Source organism: Ruditapes philippinarum, unplaced genomic scaffold (assembly GCF_026571515.1).
Source record: "Ruditapes philippinarum isolate M1 unplaced genomic scaffold, ASM2657151v2 ctg2624_1_1_1_1, whole genome shotgun sequence".
Lineage (NCBI taxonomy): Eukaryota > Metazoa > Mollusca > Bivalvia > Venerida > Veneridae > Ruditapes > Ruditapes philippinarum.
Window position 1 is genome coordinate 27,823 of NW_026856741.1, and position 24,294 is coordinate 52,116.

A 24,294-nucleotide genomic window follows, 5' to 3' on the forward strand; every position below is an offset into this window, starting at 1 on the left:
TGCGCCTATTACAATGATGATGCTGTTTAATTTAGTGCCGCGGCTAATAAATATGTCGGTTTGTCAATCATCATACAAATGCAGCCCATTTTCTGTAGTGCTATAATTAACTAGGAGTAAACATTGAAATAATCATTTTTTATTTGGAAAACAGACACATAGGATGTAAAATAATATAAATATGGTATGTAAAATTATCTACTTTATTCTATCTATTTGAGAATTTTGATACAAATGTTATATCTATACCCTCGCAAATGACTTTTACATTCAAGTTAAGTTTATATGTTATTGTTTAAGTATTTAACCATAAAGTTTTGCAATCGCACAAAATTAGAATAATTATCTACAAATGAATCAACATATAGAAGAAAAGTCCTGTACTCCATTCTTATTTATATAGATATAATTATTGCGAACTATTATTTTGCACATAATATGTAAGGCTTTATATCAGTAGCAAGGTTTAAATTTTCGAAAATATAAAAAAAACACCAATCGAGTAGGACCATCTACCTATCTTCTTTTTTAGCACCGGAAATTGCAAACCTGATTTGAAGGAAAGTTCGAATATTTATATTTCTAAACTATTTATAAGTTTCTTGAAAGTTTTATTTTGTCCGTTCCTTTGTATACGTAAAGTTTTAAACTAAATGAAACCGTAGAGAAAAATAGTTTTTAACAAGATCATCTAATTGTGAACCAGACGTTAAAAGTTCATACGATGGGCTTTTTAAGCAAACAATGTACAATCTCAACTATAAATAGTAGTTCAGATTTTAATATCTTTTTACATGTACACGTAGAAATGAAAAAAAGGTTTTGAGATTGCAAAGGAAATAAGATTATTTAGTTTTATTTTATTTCCGAACAGTTACCCCTGTTTTTGTCCCTGTCGTACATGCTTATTTATTATTTAGATTCAGAGTGAATGTCTTGTGTTAACCAGTGTATGAAAACGAATTTAAATTACTAACATTATTATCATGTTTTTATAACGATGCTTTCAAAATATCATCTCATTTTTTTTTGGCTACAAACTTGGATAAAGTGCATCATTTATAACAACATTTCATCTCTCTCTCTCTCTCTCTCTCTCTCTCTCTACATAATATTATACATATACACATTCAATATATACATAATTTAGTTTTTAAAAGCCACATGCCTCCAGATAAGACAAAATATTTCAAGAAAATTAAACTTGAGAAAAATTAACTTAGATTTTAAGGAAAGCAGAAATATTTAAGATTCTTGTAACAATTTACATGTTATGTGTGTTTAATGACTTATTTTGCAGTACTTATAACCATATTTCAACTGTGTTACTAACGCAAAACGGGCTATTTTTTGCCTTTTTTACCTCTTTTTTTTGTTAATTAACACGGATTGCAAATGTTGTTTGCAATATGAAATTGTTTTCTTTGTTAACTTCTCAATATTTTACTTTTAAATACATTTTTGAAATTTACATGAAAATAAGCATTAATTAGCTTTAAAATGAAGAAAAAAAAAACTACACCAGAAAATAAAATAGCTTCGTTTTAGATACTTTGTTTCAGCTGTATATATTTAAACTACTAGTACATTGTAATAAAATTTTTAGGTAATGAAAAAATAACTCTTAAGAATTTCGCATTGAAATTTAGTTGATTAAAAGTTCAATTTCACTTCGTATTAGAACATTGCGTTTATGAGAAAAATAAAAATATTTGTAATTATTGTTTATGATTAAATTTGTAAAACTTTATAGCATTCTTTTCAGAAGAAAGTGAAATTATGTTCTGATAATTACACAGTGAAGTTATCGGATTACAGCTAATTTCACAGTAACCGAACTTTATTTGAATTCGGATGAAAGTAATAATTAAATAAATATCATAAATGAATAAAAAAAATGTCAGAAATGCGTCAATACATCGTGATAAATTTGCATTAAAATTAGGGAATTTTTACAGACTTATTTCTAATTATGACGTCATAGATGAAAGCACAAAAATAGTCAAATAATTTTAAACTTCTACAAAGCGTGAAATAAATATATTTTTTCTTAAATTTCATTTCACTCATGTTGTGATATTTCCATTCCTGAATATTACATCCGGGTAATATACTAGTAGAATTCTATCTAAAATAGACACAAGAAAATGAGAATGAAAAAAATCAAGTTTTAAGTATGTATTAGTTTTCTTGATCGATGCTTGTTGTTTTAAGTTTCAAAAACTATTTTTCTTGGACTATATTTGTATATTTGGGCCGCGTAACAACAAAACCAACATTGTGCGTTTGCGACCAGCATGGATCCAGACCAGCCTGCGCATCCGCGCAGTCTGATCAGGATCCATGCTGTTCGCTTTTAAACCTTTTAACAAGTAGAGAAACTGATAGCGAACAGCATGGATCCTGATCAGACTGCGCGGATGCGCAGGCTGGTCTGGATCCATGCTGGTCGCAAACGCACTTTGTTGGTTTTGTCGTGACGCGGCTCACTTATATCATACAAAAGAACGGTGCATTGACTGGACACAAAGCAAGATCGCAGGTTTGTTACATCTTAAGATATTAAACATATTAGAAATAGTTTCTTAAGATGTCAGAAATAGTGTCTTAATATTTGTGAAAAATATTTTATATCATACAAAATTTCGTTACTCTTTTTAAATTATCCCGTATCAGCCTTTGCTAATACTTTACCTAATATTAAAGCCCGTAAATTCCGATAGTTATTGACTAAAAAAAAGTTCAAATATTAATGGGCTTTAGGTTTAAGGAGTAATTCTTTATATACATAAACGACATGACATTATGAAGTAATGGTATCTCTTCTTTCACAAGTTGCAAATTGGACAAGATCTTTCTCATTCAGATGCTTGATATGATTCTACATAAAACATATTCAGTGTCATTAAGGCGCTTGACGTTTGTTATATCATATCATAAAGCACATATCTGTCGCTAAATAGAAAATGTATTTAATTTAATAATTCCGTAGCAAAAACCTAAACTGAAATTAAATACTTACAAACCCCGTTATGCTCCGGGGACTGAGAATATTATTCGACATTATATAAAAAATCTGAAAGATTCTATCTACTGTAAAATTAGTGAAATAAACCTAAAAAACATGTACACATGTAGCCTACGTTTGAATTTCACATATACGGAATATATTTTAACAAATTATTTTCGGTAAATTTTGACAAAATATGTATCTAACTATAACATGTGTGGGTTTCTGTCCTATTGATTTACAAAAAAAAGATTCATCAGAATAATTCACCAACAACAAATGGACGTGACGTCAAATGATATGTCACGCCCCAAAATCAAAACGTGACGTTTATTTAAGAAATAATACATCATCAACAGTGATTTCATCACTAAATAAAATCACTGTTCGAAGTTCGGATTCGAAGAATTATATCATTTCAAATCAATATGGAGGATTAATTATGTTTAAAACTAAGACGTATCTCAGATCTATATAATTTGAGAAAGTACTACATACAATGTTACGGTGCAGCATTGTTAGATAAAGATAAATTGAACATAACATTTTCTTTTTTTCCGGATACCAGTATATCAATAAATCTAAACATACTAAGTGATGTATAGTAGTATTGTTTTAATCTATATATTGTTTTTCTTTTTTAAATCAGCATAACAATGTCAAATTATAATAAAAAATGATATTCGTCTTCAATATCACGCAGATTACAATGCAAACAATATCTTTCAGATCTAACAGTTCTATTCATGGCATACATTTATTTATCCGCTTTTCATTTAAACTTTTATTTTCAGCAGTATATAACACTTTAAAAAAGAAGAAGTAATCAAAAATAACTCTATCACATTTCGGGGAAGCTTGAATATTGTAATGGACAAATTGCTGACATAATTTGGCTTGTCTTTTCACATTAGAGCACATTCAATGAATCACCAAAAACCTCTTTTGGTACACAACAAAGTGGGCACATTGTAGAAATTAGGCGAAACTTGATAAATTGATGTAAATTAAAGTGATCCATAGACCACCGAGAATGTTACATCGAATATCACAGGTATCTTGTTCCATAAATGAATATCAGATGTCATTTTTTTGTAAAGAATATGACTGCATTTTAACCAGATTAGTTTTAATGACGTACAAGTAATAGAAAGAGCATCGAAACACGAGGTTTAATATAAAATAATGTAGCATTAAGTCATAAAGTACCAATATGTAAACAAAGTATTATTTTGACTTCCATACAAAATACTAAATCACTATAAGTGTACTGATTGCCAAAAAGCAAACGAAGAAGGAGACAGTTAAAGGTACTTGGCCAGTGAGTAACTTGTAAGAAACTATAAAAGAATACTGAAAATTTTAAGATTTTGAGAGATGAAAGCACTTCTGGGGCTTTATGGGGCACTAACTTACTGTGCATGTATGGGTATACGATTTAACTCTGACACATTACAATAGTAAAATCCAAACTATGATACAATATGATAACCTCATAATTGTATGATTTTTGAGAATTTGACTTTGATAGTTATTGTCACTCTCGGTCAAAAGTCATATTTTGATTTCGCCAAAAATGGTAGTCTTTGTCCAAGAAACGAAAACGTGGGATTTAGTTTAAGCAATATTTATTTTATTGGCCCACAGGGAGACAGAAATACAGTATGTCCCGATCTTTGAATAGATATGTATACAGCAATTAAAGTAAATGATTTGCAAAAAAAGTCAAATGTAGGGAAATATTATTTAACAAAATGTCAAAACGGCGTTTTAGATTGACGCCTTTCCGCCATTTAACCAAAATCATAAATACCATTATTTTATGTTATCTAAGGCAATAAATTTTTATTGAAGAAATTATCTGTATAATGAGAAATATCGTTTATATCTCACAGTTCCCGTCGTCTGTTCCACGCCTAATGAACTTTTTAAACATTCCTTTTCAAAATGTGTTTGATATTAACATTAAGGGCATTAGTTGCTCCATTTAATTTATTACTTTACGATGAGAAATTACAATGACATCATTTCGCAATAAAACGAAAAGTCTTTTTAAAAGGAGTTTTAAGACGACGATTAGACACTTAAATTAGAATGAAAATTGCAATACGTTCTTTTTGTATCTTGTTGAGTTAAAGGCACATTATGCCTCAGAAAAAAATATTTACTTCTTTAGAAAGATTATTATAACGTTTTACAATGTTTAAATAATGGTTTTAGAGCATGTTAGATACTTGTTTATGGAAAGCCTTGACTGTCTTATTGTGTCACTCTTTCTTTATACAATGTGCACTCATGAATATATTATGTAGATGCATCCTTAGAACAATATATGATGTCAATGTGTCTTTATATGATGTCGACCAATCATTATACGATGTGCATTTATGAATATATGATGTGGTAGAATCATTATATACAGTCAACTTATCAATATATTATGTCAATCTTTCATTACACGATGTGCATCTATTACTTATACGACCGCTGCTTTATATGGTGCAAACATCATTATATCGTGTGCTTCATGGGGTTAAATCTACCGGGTTATATCTCACTATGCACCGTTCGGGAAAACTCAAAGTAAATTGTATCATAATTGTATTGTTAAGATGACTCTATATAAAGACAATTCTACATAATAAAGTGTTGTTTTGACTCTATATAAGAATGGTTCCACATAATATATTCGTAATTCCACATCATATAATGAAAGACTGACATCATATAATGATACATACACATCATATAATGTTAAGTTGACTCTATATAAAGATTGTTACACATAATATATTCATTAATGCACATCGTATAATGAAAGACTGACATCATATAAGGACGTGTTGACATCATATAATGTTAAGTTGACTCTATATAAAGATGGTTTCACATAATATATTCATTAATGCACATCATATAATGAAAGATTGGCATCATATAAGGACGTGTTGACATCATATATTGTTAAGTTGACTCTATATAAAGACGGTTCTACATAATATAATGTTATTTTGACTCTATATAAAGATGGTTCCACACAATATATTCATTAATGCACATCGTATAATGAAAGATTTACATCATATAAGGACACATTTACATCATATATTGTTAAGTTGACTCTATATAAAGACGATTCTACATAATATACTGAAAAATACACAGTGTATATTGATAGATTGACATAATATAAGGAGACATTGACATCATATAATGTTGACTCTATATAATTATTATTCCACATAATATATTCATAACTTCACATCATAAAATGACAGACTGACATCATATAAGGACAGACTGACATACTATATTGTTATTTTGACCTTATATAAGGGTGGTTCAACATAATATTTTCAAAAATGCACATCGTATAATGATATATTGACATCATATAAAGACACATTGACATCACATATTGTTCAGTTGACTATATATAAAGATGGATCCACATAATATATTGATGAGTGCACGTTGTATAAGGAAAGGTTGACTCAGTATATTGCTATTTGGACATAACAATGTTCAGGTTTATAATTATAAGACAGTCAAGGCTTTCCATACTTGTTACCTGAAGAAAATAGGGCTTAATGTAAAATAATATGTCATAAAGTCACGGAGTACCAAAATGTAAACAAAGGAGTATTTTGACATAAAAAACGCAGACAGTTTCAGGCAATCGGCCAATGAGTAAATTGTAAGAAACTTTAAAAAAAATACCAACAATAAAAAAAATTTGAAAACATTTCTGGGGCATAATGGGCCTTTAAGTATAATTATTTTAGATCGATTTATATGAAAGTTTGAATCTTAATTTAAAGATTCAAGGGTATTAGTCATAGGTGTTATCTGTACTTGACAAATAAGTAAACACGGTAGTACTCAAACCCACGATTTATCACACACCCGTGCCGATTTTGCGACTCCGTAAAAATGGTATTGCACGGCCGTGCATATATTTTGACGTGACGTCATTAGCGTTATACAAACATAGTGTAAAGACGCGCTAAATGTTATCGTTATACTATAGGCGCGTCAATGAAAAATGACTCTTTTTTCACTTTAAACGGTCTTTATTTTGGGTATGTGATAAATAGAATATTAAATTTGTGTAAGTTCATTACTGAATTTATTGCACTCGTTGAAAAAAATAATATCATGCTCGCCAAAGGCTCGCATGATATAATTTATTCAACTCGTGCAATAAATTCAGTATTGAACTTACACTCATTCAATGTCCTCTATATCTGGGTTTAAAGGGGATTGGTCTACAAAATGCAAATTTTTAAATCAGTATTTGAAATATTGATAAAAACAACAAAAATGTATCATTTGAATATTCTTAAAATATTTGTTGACAAAGGATTTTTTATTTAGTTCCAGTTGCTTAAGTATGGACATTTATATGATTAATAATTTTTGTTCTAGAACAGTTTATTATCTGCTATATATAGATATGTAATAGTAGGTCATGTATCTCACACTTACCAACAACATCTGCATATAATTATTTCATGAATACAAAATGCTATTAACATAATTATATGGTAAAACGAACCTTCTGTAACTGACCAATTCACTTTAAAGGTAAACAACTTTGCCACTAGACCACCGCTCCTTTCGTTTCTCATATTAAACAGTTTTACTTAACGTTACCATGATCTGTATTTATCTTGTGTATGTGTATAAAAATTGTTGAACGAAGATGGAATAATATAAGAGAAATCTGATCTATTATAGCAAATTGTTAAATGTAGATGGAAAAATATTAGAGAAGACTGACCTATTAAGTAGTGGGGACCATTTAACCAAATAGCTGATTCACACCAAAGAATAGGGTATTGTCATGTAAATGGTTAAATATACTTTTTATGCGATCATCTATATCCAATATGTCATTTCAGTTTAAAGCGAACAATAAAAGTAAAAACACCATCCCCTGTTATAGCTTGTATAGTAAAGACATCAATATATATACCATCCTTACAAACCATCTGATTTTATTTGACAACTTTTATGGCATATTATTCTCGTTATTGTATTGAATAAAGACGTCTAAAGAAACGAACATTTCTAAAGTACGTGATATACAACAATTGCCCAATATATGTGTGTATGTTCATATAAAATTGTACTATTAATATTATATACTAGAATTGTACTATTAATATAACTAGAATTGTACTATCAATCTGCAAACATGATGCAAACACGGCTTGAAATAGAGCTAAACTACAATGCTGATGTTACAAAAAATCATTTTATATAATGTATCTACTGTAATATATCTACTGTAACAAATCTACTATACATAATATATTTAATGTAACATATCGTACAAAATCAACTAAATGAACTGGTAAAATCGAAAAATATTGTTGACAACATAATTCTTTAATTTATTTCCCTAGACCAAGTCTGAAGATAATTAAGCCTTTGTAAGACTTTAAATGTACGTTTATATCTACATATTTCCCTTAAAATATATATTTTATTTATCAATGTGATGCAACTCTTTGAAGTAAATACATGTATTTTGAGTTACCAATTATTTTCAAAGTAAAATTCAAAATAAAAAGATATTTACTTCCACCATAACAACATAATGAATCTAAAAATAATAGATACAAAACTAATTAAATGACGATAATTGGTAATATATAAGTAGATAAGCTTGGCAGAAGGCAGAAAGAAAAATAAAAGAAGTTTGCTGTTGTTCAAACGATTTCTTACATGTAATATGGTCATGTGTAATTGGCTAGCGACGCGGGTTATATATACACCCGTTTACGAAACCATATAAACTTTGTCAAAATGAGCTTTATCATTATTAATATAACAGGCTGGTTTTATTCATTATAAATACTAATATTTTATACCAAAACTATTCTTCTTTTATTCATATTTTGAAATGACTTATTTCTATCCAGCTAGCTTACGGAACGTCGGTAGCCCGTTCGTGCTTGAAATAATGCACGGAGGGACACCTGAGGTCTTCCTCCACCAGTAGAGCTGGAACGTCGCCATATGACCTATACTGTGTCGGTCTGACGCAAAACCCAATTAATCAAACAAGAGACTTGCTTATTTTATTCCGGACTAAATAACTATTTAGGTGTAAAGCACATGCCTAAATGCATTTTCATGTTGCCCGCTTTCATTGACTTACATCATTTGAGGTTTTAATGTAACAGTAATGCATTTTCTTTGATATGGTGTTAGATAGAAACGCTCCAAGTGTTATCTTATTTGTAGTTTCACACTCTGTGAATAGTGATAGGCAAGTATTAACTGAAATGAGGCAGGTCATCAACGTTTGGTCAACCAAACCAAATTCACTACAAAATCTTCTTATTGTTATTTCTTTATGATTTAAAGGCAGTCTTAAATCTTAAAGTACAGCCATATCGTTTCACAAGCCAGTGGGTTAAAGATGAAAAATAAATTTAAAAAAAAAAGTTATTTTTTTATCTAAACATCATAGATCTTGCTCCATTTATTCGAGTAATTGGCAATCACCTATGACATCAGAATGACATTAGCAATCTTGATTTTTTTACATAAAATTTTGCTATCTCAAATTGATTAATAATGCGTGAAACATATACTACAAGGATAAATGAGCAATAAAAGCATGTGGGCATTTTACCCATTTAAAAATGCATGACAAATATAATTTCGTGCAAACCTTGCTTGTGAGGTCATCTAGTGTTATTGCCAATAAATTCAGAATAGTGAGAAAATAATATAGTATATTAACTGATTTCATTTTTTCAAGGTTTGCTTAATTTTTTTTATAATATCGCAAAACATCTTATTTATGTAAAATATGCCGATTCATATTGTTTTGTGAGCTGATGAAAACACAAATGCTTCAACGCCTGTTTTTTTTTGTTCTTCTTGTTGGATAGCAAAGAAAAAGAACAGGCTGATACAAGGGTTATACTATATATTTAGTCCACCATTTATTCAACAAAAATGAATGCCAGTAATTTATCAAAACATGACAACTAGCATATGTACGCATATTAATTCTATTTATTTCAGATGTGATTTTCCTTTTACTTTCTTGATTGAAATGAAATATTTGTAAAGACACGCCATTAATCATCAAGTTAAATAATGAATTTAAAACGAAGTTTTCTTCAAAAATTGCCTCCCAGTTATTGAAAGATTGATTGAATAATTACAAAACTATTTAGTCATATTAAATTAGCTCGACATCAATACATATCAATTTTAAAATTTTTAAATGGTAAACGTGCTGTACGCATTTTATAAACAGAAATTTGCTATCAAAATGTTTTTAAATAGTTTTTCTTTGATACATTAAGATATTATGCTTGCACGTGTAAATACGTGTAATTTTAGTAAAGCTCACGGGAGGTACATGTCTTTATTTTGTTTAAATTTATTCAATCTTAATAGACATTTCGCCGAAACGGTTCCCAAAATATTATGACAAACTACAATCTTTGCATGCTTAACTTTAATGTTCAAGAAATTGATTTGGCCTCTGAATTTCTGAATATAACTGATATGTTTTGCCGCCTTATAATACATGTATATGATTCTATTACTCAATGGTTAAAAATTATGGCATGTTAGTCATTGTAAATCTAGTTTTTATAAAGTGAAAATAAAATCTACAAATTATTATTATGGCATATTCATTTCTTTCTTTTTTTTTCTAGATATTTAGACAAATACAAATGCCGATGGTGCCTGTGTGGTTTCTGATTATCAGCAGTTTGGTGAGTTACTGTTCGTTTAGTAATGATTTTAACACTTATATTTATTTTTGTTCCTTTTCGAATGAATATGTGGCGCTATCCTTCAAGTAACAATAGCGTCTAAAACTGGTTTGATAATTACACCTTAACCTGCTGAATTTCTTAAATATTCTTGTCCTTGATTAATTTTGCTAAGTTTTAGAGATTTTAATTTACAAAAGACAAAGCTACTAATCCCAGCCGTATACAGCCAGGTTAGACTGCACATTCTACCAGGCTCTCTACTGGTCATAATCGTAGAACATCGGGTCTAACCGGTATACTTCGGATAAAGGTCTTGTGCGTAGAACACAAATACACCCATGCTATTCGCCCTTGTTATTATGCAGTGTTCGTTCGCGATAAAGTAATACAACTTCTGCAAACTTTATCAGGGAAATTGGCTGTTATCAAAGTTAAAATATCAGTGAATATCATTCTTTCTTCCATTATAAAAAGAAACATACATCATTTTTGCAATAAAGGTGGCTCATGGAGGTTTCCATTTTACCACGTGACTGCAAGTAGTTCCAATATTTCACCTTATTAAGTCAGCGGTCTGTTGCGAAGCTTACTAGCCAAGAGATGTTGGTTTTAGCGGAAAGCTACACGATTTAAACGAAAGCAAGCACGTATGTGTCCAAGGCAATTGATATGCAATTACAAAAGTATTTCAATATCTTCATGGAAAAATTATTTCAAAAAATAACTTGTTTATAACATCAGTAAGAAGAGTGAATCATAAAATATGGTAGATACTAAAAGCACCCAAACATATAAAAAAAGAGGCCAACGGATTTAGATAAAAAAAAATTTATGTACCCACATTAACATGAAAAGGATATTATATGCTTTTTAAGTTTCGTAATACATTATTTTCATCTAAAAAAAAACAAAATTTATAAAATTTCAAACCACTAGTCAGTCAAGCATGCATAGAAATAATTCAAAGCGTCTTTTATTTTATGACATGTTTATGTCATCGTTTTAAACTTTATCAAAGGCACTCTGACATATCCAAACAAAATAGTTTTCAGATCATATCTTCGTATCAGTTGATATAATCAAAGTCCAACCATTTATCATGTGGTATGAAAATATAGGATCTTGTCGCATTTAACATTTTAATGCATCATTTATTATTAACAGTTGTTCGTTATCAGTTATAGAAAAGTTGCCTCGTTATCAATTATGGAATAGATGACTTGATATCAATTATGGAATAGTTGACTCGTTATCAAATATAGAATTGTTACCTCATTATCAGTTATAAAATAGGTTCCTCGTTATCAATTATGAACTAGTTAACTCGTTATCAATTATAGAATTGTTGACTTGTTATTAATTATAGAATAGTTGCCTCGTTTCATATAATAAAAGTTGCCTCGTTATCACTTATGGGATAGATAATTTGTTATCAATTATAGAATAGTTCCATCGTATCAATTATAGAATAGTTGCCCCGTTATCAATTATAGAATAGTCACCTTATTATCAATGATTGAATAGTTGCCTCTTTATCAATTATGGAAAAGTGTCTCGTTATCAATTATAGAATAGTGTCTCGTTATCAATTATAGAATAGTGTCTCGTTATCAATTATGGTAAAGTGTCTCGTTATCAATTATGGAAGTGTCTCGTTATCAATTATGGTAAAGTGTCTCGTTATCAATTATGGAATAGTGTCTCGTTATCACTTATGGTAAAGTGTCTCGTTATCAATTATAGAATAGTGTCTCGTTATCAATTATGGTAAAGTGTCTCGTTATCAATTATAGAATAGTGTCTCGTTATCAATTATAGAATAGTGTCTCGTTATCAATTATGGTAAAGTGTCTCGTTATCAATTATGGAATAGTGTCTCGTTATCAATTATGGTAAAGTGTCTCGATATCAATTATGGAATAGTTGCCTCTTTATCAATTATGGTAAAGTGTCTCGTTATCAATTATAGAATAGTGTCTCGTTATCAATTATGGTAAAGTGTCTCGTTATCAATTATGGAATAGTGTCTCGTTATCAATTATGGAATAGTGTCTCGTTATCAATTATGGTAAAGTGTCTCGTTATCAATTATGGTAAAGTGTCTCGTTATCAATTATGGAATAGTGTCTCGTTATCAATTATAGAATAGTGTCTCGTTATCAATTATGGAATAGTGTCTCGTTATCAATTATGGAATATTTGCCTTGATTTTAATTATGGAGTAGTGCCTCGTTATCAATTATAGAATAGTCACCTTATTATCAATGATTGAATAGTTGCCTCTTTATCAATTATGGAATAGTGTCTCGTTATCAATTATGGTAAAGTGTCTCGTTATCAATTATGGAATAGTGTCTCGTTATCAATTATGGTAAAGTGTCTCGTTATCAATTATGGAATAGTGTCTCGTTATCAATTATGGAATAGTGTCTCGTTATCAATTATGGAATAGTGTCTCGTTATCAATTATGGAATAGTGTCTCGTTATCAATTATGGAATAGTGTCTCGTTATCAATTATGGAATATTTGCCTTGATTTTAATTATGGAGTAGTGCCTCGTTATCAATTATAGAATAGTCACCTTGTTATCAATGATTGAATAGTTGCCTCTTTATCAATTATGGAATAGTGTCTCGTTATCAATTATGGTAAAGTGTCTCGTTATCAATTATAGAATAGTTGCCTCGTTATCAATTATGGAATAGTGCCTCGTTATCAATTATGGAATAGTGTCTCGTTATCAATTATGGAATATTTGCCTTGATTTTAATTATGGAGTAGTGCCTCGTTATCAATTATAGAATAGTCACCTTATTATCAATGATTGAATAGTTGCCTCCTTATCAATTATGGAAAAGTGTCTCGTTATCAATTATGGAAAAGTGTCCTGTTATCAATTATGGAACAGTGCCTCGTTATCAATTATGGAATAGTTACCTCGTTTTCAATTATAGAGTAGTGGTAGTTTTGGAACATGGAACCAATAATTTCACGTGCTTTAACAAAATGACAATTATCTTTTATTGTTTTCTAAAGAAATGGGTCTTAAAGTTGGTATTCTTTAGTCTTTGTTATAAAAACACATGCAAAGTTAATCTGTACAATTTATTATTTGTCAATTATCATGCAAATATAATGATTATAAATAAAATATTGTTTAAAATAAAGTTTGCGTTTGTCATGCGAATTACGACTTTCAATGGTTTTCGGGAATTTGCCATTGCAAAAATTTTTTACCATGGCAAAAGATGTCTACCATGTCAAATATTTTCTTTATTTTCGATTGTAAGTATGCAATGTCGAACTTTTTAAAACTGTTTACTTAGTTTTTTAAAGATTAAAACAACTAGCACTCAAAGGGTTAGGGAACAATTTTGTAGGAAACAACTATCCGTTCGTGCGTCCGCACGTTCATCCATCTATAAATCGCCCATGCAATAATGACATTATTTCTAAAAGGAACTGTGGTACAAGATATATAAAAATAATTCAGTGACATTCAATATGATGCATCACTTGACTGTTAAATTTGATTTCTTATTTCAGGTTTCATTCAACAAGATGTATGGAGATGCAATAGATGGTAATTTATTAGTTCATTAATTCGTAAAAAATGCTTATTTGCACAGAAACAACCCTATTTCGGGATGAAATTGACCAATAGCAACAAAACAAATACAAAAAAAATCGGCTCAAAAAATGGATCAAATTTTGGATCAGGATCAATATTTGGATAAACTCTAAAATGCCCATATCTTGTTAAATGAAAATAAATTTATTCCAAGATTTCATAAACATGCTATTTTAAGTACAATTCTATCAAATTAATATTTAATATTAATTCTATGAGGATAAACAATGGAGAACATTTGAGTTTTTAAATTAGATGACGATCTTGGACATATTCCATAAATCTTAGTGAATACGGGGCTTCGATATTAGCCATGTCATTATGAAACACGAAATGTTCATTACCGAAGCACTTTGCATAATTGAGCCGCGTCACGACAAAACCAACATAGTGCGTTTGCGACCAGCATGGATCCAGACCAGCCTGCGCATCCGCGCAGTCTGATCAGGATCTATGCTGTTCGCTATCAGTTTCTCTACTTGTTATAGAGTTGGTAAGCGAACAGCATGGATCCTGATCAGACTGCGCGGATGCGCAGGCTGGTCTGGATCCATGCTAGTCGCAAACGCACTATGTTGGTTTTGTCGTGACGTGGCTCACATATGATTAATAGTAGAAAATGATATATCCTACGATAAATTTATCTTGATAGAATCTTAATGTTATGCTCATGCTTCTTTTAAAATTGTTTAATGAAATACACCATAGATGTCTTTTTTAGTCTATCACGTTCATCATTATATAAAACAGTGATTTATTACGACGAATAATTTATGTTTACTTATAATAAAACTGGCTAGAATGACTGAAATCAATTGAAGTTTGCTTGTTTTTCATAAAAGTTAGATGCTAATAAGAAGATAAATAAATAAACGGTTTCAACAGCTAAAAAGGAACGACGACGAAGCAACAGTAGCTGTTTCTTTTCTGATTAGTGTCTCGCTTACCTTTGCGTATGCACGCGCTTTTTTATTCAGATAGACGCGATGTTTAACTGAACGGTTAAATTAACTCTATTAAAAACAGTGTAAACGAAATAGACAACGTGAAATTTTAGATTTACATCTCTCATTGAACGAAAAAGTAGGGCATAGACTAAATATCAATGATTGTCCATAACTCTTGTGTTTTTTTTCAAAGGGAAGTAACTAATACAGCAAGTAGCCGTTGAGTAACGCAGCAGCAACAACAATAAAAACAATAAGGATATCCCAATTCTTCTCTATTTATAATTCTTTGTATTTCTTTGTTATTTTAGTTATTATTAATTTAAACAATCCGCCCGTCCATCCAGATATCCGGACATAAATCACCCATATCGAATAATGGCACCATTTGCCAATTTGTCTATTTCCGTTTTTAAGTAAATGCCACAAACGTTTTCAATTTGATTCACTGTAAGGTTCGAAATTATTAAATATTGTTAAAAAAAGAATACCTACTGCATTATATATTCGAAGGAAAAGATGATAATCTTGCTTCTACCAGTATCGTTATAAAATTTACATTGTAATCTTATAGTGAATCACAATCTTACATTCAATTTCAGTGACACATTTTTGCTATGAAGTAACAGGTCAACCGACCCAGGTGCGTTTAGTTGTCAATATTCTGGTAAAAACAGGGGAAAGCTTTGCTAAGGTTTATGCGTTCGATGCTTCATCTGGGGACACGACGCAATCCGCCAACCGGATTGCAGATGCAGCCTGTATCAAAGACGATACCGGTATATCAGATACCTTACCCATCACATACGATATGACTATCACGACAACAGACGCTAGTCACAGTTGTGGTATACAAGTGGTAATTATTATTATTATTATTATTATAATGATTATCATTATTGCATGTATTATGGTCATGATGATGAGTGTCATTATCATCATCAGCATCATTTTCATCATCATCATCATCATCATCATCACCATCATCATTATTATCATTATCATTACCACCACCATCATCATCGCCATCATCATCAGCATTGTCAACAACAACATCATCATCATCACCACCATCATCATCATCATCGTCAACAACAACATCATCATCATTCTCATCAACATTCTCAAGAGGCCGGACAATGTACATATAATTTTCTAAGTTTCTAACAAAGTGCTATAAATCCTTGCTAGGATTAAAGGTATTTGATTTTTACTTACAGTTTTGTTTATGACATGTGCAAATTTTATGTGAATACATTCAGTAGGGATGAGGACTGATCTCGCGAAGAAATTGTCTAAGTTTACAAAGGCTACAAATCAAGCAAAATCTGTGACAGAGTTATGGGCCCTGTAACAGTTACCTACAATTATGATTCCTATTCAGACATTATGAAGTTTCAAAAGAATTCATTCATTAGTAGTGGAATAAATGGACTGATGGTACAGGCAAAACTTTAATAAAGATTTGTTGCACATTCATAAAGGACTGTAATTCAAGCAAAACCTATGATGGAGTTATGAGTATTGAAATTTGATCTACACCTATCCCAAAGACACACAAGTTTCAAGATGTTATATCTAACATATATATTGTATAATAATTCAATAAGTTTGTTTCTTATTTAACAGGCAACCGAAGGCTCCGATACCGTCGTAAAGTTTGTATTTCGTATATATACGAATAGTGAAACAGTTAACCACCCAGACGATGTAACGTACGAGGCGACTTGTAAGATGAGTGACCTTACAGGGATTGAAATACCCACAGCTCAACTTGAAACTACGTCAGTATCTTAATTGCAGGTTTTTTTTAAATTTTTTGTAAATTTTTTCTATACAATATTAAACTACCTAGTATTATTTTAACACTTAAATAAAACATTATGAGTAAATTAATCATTTTTAACAACGGTTAATATGCATGTAGGTTATATGTGTAGCCAAATAAATACAAATGATGGCGGGATTTGGCTTTAAATATTTTTGGATTTAAGACCCGCCAGGAATCTGCACAGGTTATTGTTAAAAGAAGGTTACTTGATTCATACACACTGAAAGTGGTCTGTAAAAAAGAAAATCCCCGACCTTAGCAAACGTAATTAACCGTTGCTGGGTACAGTCGTGCCATACCATTTTTACGAAGTCGCAAAACCGGCACGTGTGTGTGATAAATGTACATTTGTATTTCAAGGTCTTCAACCGAAGATTGACGAAAAGGGCTAAAATGTTGGGATTGGAATAAGATTTGAATAATATATTAATGTTTTATGATATTTTGATGGGCAAACTAAAATCATTATTATATTAAACTAGTCATCAGTAAAATTTAAATTATATTCAATAATATCATTTATATAAATGGTACATAAAATGGCGTATTTCCCAACGTATATACCAGCAGAGCAAATTGAGCAAAAGATAGTTGATGTTTATAGCAAATTTAATTTCTATTTCAGTTTAAATTTGAAGTGTGATACTGCACATTTTACGTCACTTCCTTTTTTCAAAAGCTTTATAAATCTACATGTAGTGTTTACTTTATTCAGTAATCGTGCTAACACAGTTTCGCAAAGACAGGCGGATGGGGCTTTTCTCACTTTGGTCGATGATGAAAACAAAGTAGTGAATATTGCTAGGGTTGGTGATAAAGTCCGTCTGCAAGCGGAATACTATCCGAACCTTCAAAAGGGTATAAAACTTGTTAGATACGTTTCTTAAACTTTAAAGACTATTTACGGTTCAGTTTTTTGCTATTTGCTTAGAACGTTTGAAGTTTATTGATATTTACTAATTGAATTATGTTTTTTTTTATTTCATGCTTTTCAGTGGATTACAGATTTATCCGTGAAAATTATATTTGATAATTTCACAGTGAAAATTATCAAAATATAATTTCACACTTTTCAATGACGAAATTACTTTTTTAAGATTTTCCCCTTGTGATACCTCAATTTTATGTTTGCTGACAATTCTGACAATGTCAGGCTGTTTAAAGAAAAGCAAAGCTGAAATTGATAAATAACTTAAATGTCAAAGTAATAAAAAGAAGAAAACTTACTTCTATTCATTCAAATGAAAAATCACCAAATATCGTCTCTTTAATTTTTTTGTTTCATTTTTACAATCTTAAAATTACATTCCTTCCACATGCAAAACTGCTCTTGTTGACATTTGGGCATATTTAAGTATCCTACGAGCAACAACTGCCGTATGCTTTATGAAAAATTGAAAAGCAATGACAGCCATCAGCCCGAAGAATAAGTAAACAACCTAGCGTTCGTAACGCTTCCAAGTTTTCCAATTTCCTAGCCGATTTTTAAAGGTTTACACATCTGTCAACACTTATGTATTGTTTGTTACAATCCTCAAATAAGATTTCTTTCTTTTAAAAAGGTGTATGACTAACAAATCCAAATGATATCCCTCTGAATCAAACACAATTATTTTCCTCCGGTGAAATACACAACTTAGCGACCGTTTACATTTAACAAAGCCAGGTCTAATATAAATACGCAGTAAGTAACAGAAATATGGATGGATGGTTGGACTTTCTCTCCTATTTCCTACTAGAATTGTTTGTTTTTATTATTAAAACAAGAGATCATTCATATTTTTTAAATAAAATGAATTATATCACCGCCATTTAACGTTGATTGTCGGACTTATTTCCAGCCCAAGACTTCTTGTATTTAATGAGAAATTCGACTTTTCTGAGGCTCTCAATGGGGACAGATTTTAATATTTACGTTAATAATAAGGAAGTTCGTTTTAACTTGATTAAAGAATAAAATAAGAATAAAATTTGTTTGTTTGTTGTGTAAGATGTAATTTTATTTCATCTCGTGAACTTTAAAAACAGTATTCTCACTCGTGACTACGCCACTCGTGAGAATACTGTTTGATGAAATAAAATTTCATCCTACACACAAACAAACAAATATCCTCTATATGTTTTTTTTGTTGTTACAAGCTGTTTATGTGATAGTTTGGAGTTTATGAATTACCTCCCTGTAAAAGAAAGATGAAGAGAAAAAAATGACAAAGGCAAGTGCAAACTCCTCCAAATGATTTGATCAAATCACTGCATTCACAAACTTCAAGGACCATGGAAAACGGCACGTGATGTCAAAATGGAGGCTTCTGTGACACACGAAACTGTTTTATTTGAAATAAAAATGTGTTTTTTTTGACAAAAACAAACTAACGGTATATGTCAACTTTAACGAAAAGAAAGCGAATGGCACTTATTCATCGACCGGATACAATTTCAGGCAAACAGTATTAAGTGATTGCAGGCACCCAACTTTCATTTCAGAAGCACTTTATTCGCGAAAAGTTATTTTTCAATAACATCACTAACAAAATATGTTTTTTCTGTATCGTGTTTTATAAAAATTTTGATAAAAAGCTTTAGTTGGCAATGGTGACATATATGTTCCGTGACATATACGTCCAATAGAAGCATAGCAAAAGGATTGAAAGTAGCAAAAAGGTTGAAATGATATTATATTCAATCTTTTTGCTACTTATGTGCTATATTATGATAATATACTGTTATAAATGTGTACAAAAAATAAGCTAAATGAATAAAATAAAATAATAAACAAAAGTGACAAAGAAATGACAATAAATATGCTTTAGACATTACATAGTAATATATCATAATTCTATGCAATTTGTAAATTTTCATCTTTGAATTTATTTTTTCATAAAATATGTTGGTTCAACAATTTCTAACAATGAGGCATGATTACCTGTATTTTCAATTTGAAGCATAGATAGGAAATGTTTTTATGTGTCAATCGTATGAATTAGTGTTTATACGACTGTGTATTAATGGTAACTTAACCGACGAAAGACGGACATTAGTGAAATATAACAAATGCAATTGATATTATTATTGTTGTTGTTGTTGTTTTTGAATTGCAATGGTTTGTCTTTTGTAAAACAGGCCCAGACAATTGCGGAGACGACTTTTACGTGGGTTTTCTTGGAATCGACCCGTTAAGCGGAGTTTCTGCAAGTGAACTGTATGTCATAATAACTCCAAAGTATAACTTAGACACCGATGTCGTAGTGACAACCAAACATGGGACAGCAACATATAACTTTGTAGATGGCAATTCCCAGAAAATTGTGTTCCCCTCAGATCTCATGGGCTGCTCTGATGGTATGTTAGTGAATATTGTTGTAGTTTAAAAAGATAATACACCAGTCTGGCTAAATCAAACATTTATAAAGAAATGCTAAAAATATCATCAGTTTTCTTACATTTACCTAGAACCAGTGTTAACTTCGTGTATACAAACCATTAATTTGGAAAAGTAAAAAAAGAGCGGGAAAATAGAAACATATCGACTTGAATAAAATACAGTTTACAGCGTGTCCTAAGATAATGCAGAAATAAATATTACAAGTATCATTTGTAGGTGGAGTTTCAGAAATTGAAGATAAAGGCGTACACATTCAAGCACTGTCACAAGTTCGAGAAATCTGCGTGGTCGTCTGCAGTAAGGAGACAGGACTTGGAGACTGCTACGATGCGTTACCGAATGACGTCCTGGGAACTGATTATATCGCTGCTTCAATGCCGGCTGCAGACGAATCTTCCGAGTTTATGATAATATCCCACGCAGACGACAATGAGGTCACTGTTGACATTCCTGATGGCTATTCACATATAATTGAATTAAGCGGCCAAACTACAACTGCTGCCGGCGGGACCATAACATTTACATTAAATCAAAGACAGGCATTTCATCTTGCCCAAACGAGTGCCACTGCAAGCATGTCTAATGTAAATGGGTATCACATAACGTCTACGAAACAAGTGTCTGTGATCAGTGGTAACCGGCTTTACGGATCTAACCATGCTGTAACTCAACTTCCGCCGACGACTAAAGCCGGCGAAAAGTACGTTCTTATTCCCGTCGATATAGATTCGGATGGTAGACTTACAACTTATATCATCCAACCCGTGGAAGCTGGTGAGAACATTTTTAATCATCTTTATACACTTGTATGTTATTTTCTTGAATACTCATCATTTAAAATAAATGATAAACATCTTTGTGAAGACGAAAATGGTTATTATAAGCATTGCTTCTTTGCCGTACAATTATCAAATAAAGACACGGGTACATGTAGCAAAGGATAGAATATTTTTAAAATTTACGTGATGAAAATTGGGTATCACCACTTTATTCTTAATCTGTACCTGAAATAAAGTGACTTGTTCTTCTAGATTATTTTCAAAAGCAATAAAACATTTCAGAGGGCATCCATAAAAGTAACTACTATGTAGCAACCTTATTTGTACCCCTTGCAAAAAATATATAAAAAAAATCACCCTTGTTTGTGCGTGTGTGTAATGTAAAATATTTCTTATAAACTCTCTAGTATATAATATGCAATAATTGTAGCTTATGTTATATTAAAATGTGCCACGAATATCACTAAATATGCAAACCAATGACATTTTAGGTGATACTGAAGTGATAAGGTATTTGACGGAGACAACATCAGATTCTTATACTGTACCATACGGCGAGTATCTTTCTCTGGAAGTTGACACTACTCCTTTTGAAATAACGTCGGACAAACCGATTTCAGTCACTCAAATTGTAAACGGACCTATAAATTCAGGTATGGAAACAAATAAAATTTTCGTTTTTCTTCATATCTATTATCTGTGTCTGAAAAGTATTTCGAGCATTAAAATAGAATACAAACAAGATTATTTACCTGAACTATTGATTTACTGTATAATTTATGCCAGAGTGTGATCACCCAAGAGGGCTAAATCAATATACATGTACATGTTTATGTATGTATTCACTATTACACAATTTACACTTACATTTTTATTACGCTTCTTCTTATTGAGCTTTATAATAACGCACGTTTGTAAAGTCCCTTTTCATTGGATAATCGCGTCAGATGTTTGTATCCCCCAACCACAAAATAACAAAAACAAAATAAAGATAAAAAATTACATGCTATAATGATTTATGAACAGGTACTGCCGGTTCGTCAATGACATGGATACCTCCTGTGAATCGCTGGTCTTCAGTTTACACAATCAGTCATCCTGAATATGTCACCACTCCCCTGACTGTGTTTAAATCCCAGGAAGACGCCGATGCATACAGAGTAAAAGTCGGAGATGGCAACCCTATTGCTATTACTCCGCCTCGCGTAGATGTTGCAGGTTTGAAGTTCATTTTTCTAACATTCTCGGTAGAATTTAGATAAATTCCTCTAAATGCTGTCTTTATTTTGAGAAAAAGAAATAAGGAAAGAAAGAAAGAAAGAAAGAAAGAAAAAAAGAAAGAAAGAAAGAAAGAAAGACAGACAGACAGACAGACAGACAGACAGACAGACAAACAAACACAGAAAGAAACAAAGAAAGAAACAAAGAAAAGAAAATGGAACACTATCTAAAACATTACCACTGGTGTGTCTAACCATGTAGCTATACGACAAGATGTCTTTTATATGGTATTTTTATCCACAATGGTGTATTACTCAATTAAATTGTATCATAGTTTGGGGACCTTTCTAGAGTTAATTCGTATACATATACATGCACGTACGGTGCGTTAACTGATGGAGTTCATGTTTTAGTTACCCGCAATCCAAAGCATGCGGCCATTGATTTTTTCTGGGGTTTACTTATTTAATTACTCTATATTGTCAATATACCATGACGTTCCCATTGCTTATATAAACTCGCTTGAAATAAAAAAACCACAGACACACATTTTTGTCCCCCGCCTTTTCGAAGAAAAAAGGTCTCCGTCCGTCTGTCCATCCGTCCGTCCTTCCGTCACACTTTCGTGTCCGGTCCATAACTTTGTCGTTTATCAAAGGAATTTGAAACAAATATTTGTTATAAATATTTTTTTTATAATTAAAACGATGTGTCCCTACGCAAAAAAACCAAACCCCCACCTCCAAAGGTCAAAGGTCGCAAAGGGCCCCCATTTTTTATTTGAGGGTTTTATGTCCCTTTCCGGGGCCTTTAAAATTTTTTTATCTTTGGGAAAGGATTTTGTAAAACTTTCCACAATTTTTTCACCCAAAATTTAACCCATGTTTTCATGCGCAACAACCGGGCACACAAACCCCAAGGGTTTTACCTTTGAGGTTTTAAAAATTAAAATATGTTACAGGGGATATCTTGTGTCCCTTTAATTAAATGTATTTAAAAAATTTAAAAAGATTTTGAAAAATTTTCAAAAAATAGTCAAATATAATTTTAAAACCAAAGTTTCATGCGCAAAACCTTCATCCCCACACACACTTTTAAAGGGGAAAAAAAAACATGGGTTTTTTATAGGGTTTTTTATTTGTTTCCATTAGAACTTCTTCAAGTTAAGGGAAATTTAAAAAAACTTGGTACAAAATATCCAATATAAAATTATATGTTAAAGTTTCAACAAATTGAGGGCCCCACCCTTTTAAGGGGCATTGGGCACATTAAATAAAGATTTTTAAAGTTTTATAGGGTTTTATTTTTGTCCCCGCCCTTTAAAATTTTTATTTAGATTAAAGGGGGTTTTAAAAAAACTTTGCAAAAAATAAATCACAAAAATTAAGGGCGATAATTAAAGTAAGGGGCCCAAAAAATGGGTCCCTACCTCAAAGGGCAAATTAACAAATCAAAGATTAAAAAAATTTTTTTTGTAGGGGGTTTTATTTTGTTTTTTCCGGGCTTATTCTTTTCATAGTTTTTAAGGGATTTTTTAAAAAAAAATAGGGGCCCAAATAGTTACAATAATAAGACGATATGCCATGCACAACACCTGCACCCCTACCTCCAAGGTTTAGGTCACACTTAGAGGTCAAAGCTTAACATGATAGATTTTAAACTCCGGGTTTCATTTTATTTCTTTAACAATTTTTTTTGTAGATCTAGCATTGATCATAATTTTGGACCGAAAGTC

General features: G+C 31.0%; 1 protein-coding gene across 1 annotated transcript; it reads left to right on the plus strand.

Annotated features, from left to right (window-relative positions):
• Nucleotides 1-22,615, plus strand: LOC132747567 (uncharacterized). The gene is made up of 10 exons (XM_060736983.1): nucleotides 1-184; nucleotides 10,705-10,764; nucleotides 14,315-14,351; nucleotides 15,949-16,205; nucleotides 16,976-17,130; nucleotides 17,893-18,035; nucleotides 20,298-20,516; nucleotides 20,776-21,333; nucleotides 21,830-21,991; nucleotides 22,365-22,615. The coding sequence occupies exons 1-10, from the start codon at nucleotides 182-184 to the stop codon at nucleotides 22,598-22,600; spliced, it is 1,830 nt and encodes a 609-aa protein (XP_060592966.1). The 5' UTR covers nucleotides 1-181; the 3' UTR covers nucleotides 22,601-22,615.
• The last annotated feature ends 1,679 nt before the right edge of the window (nucleotides 22,616-24,294 follow it).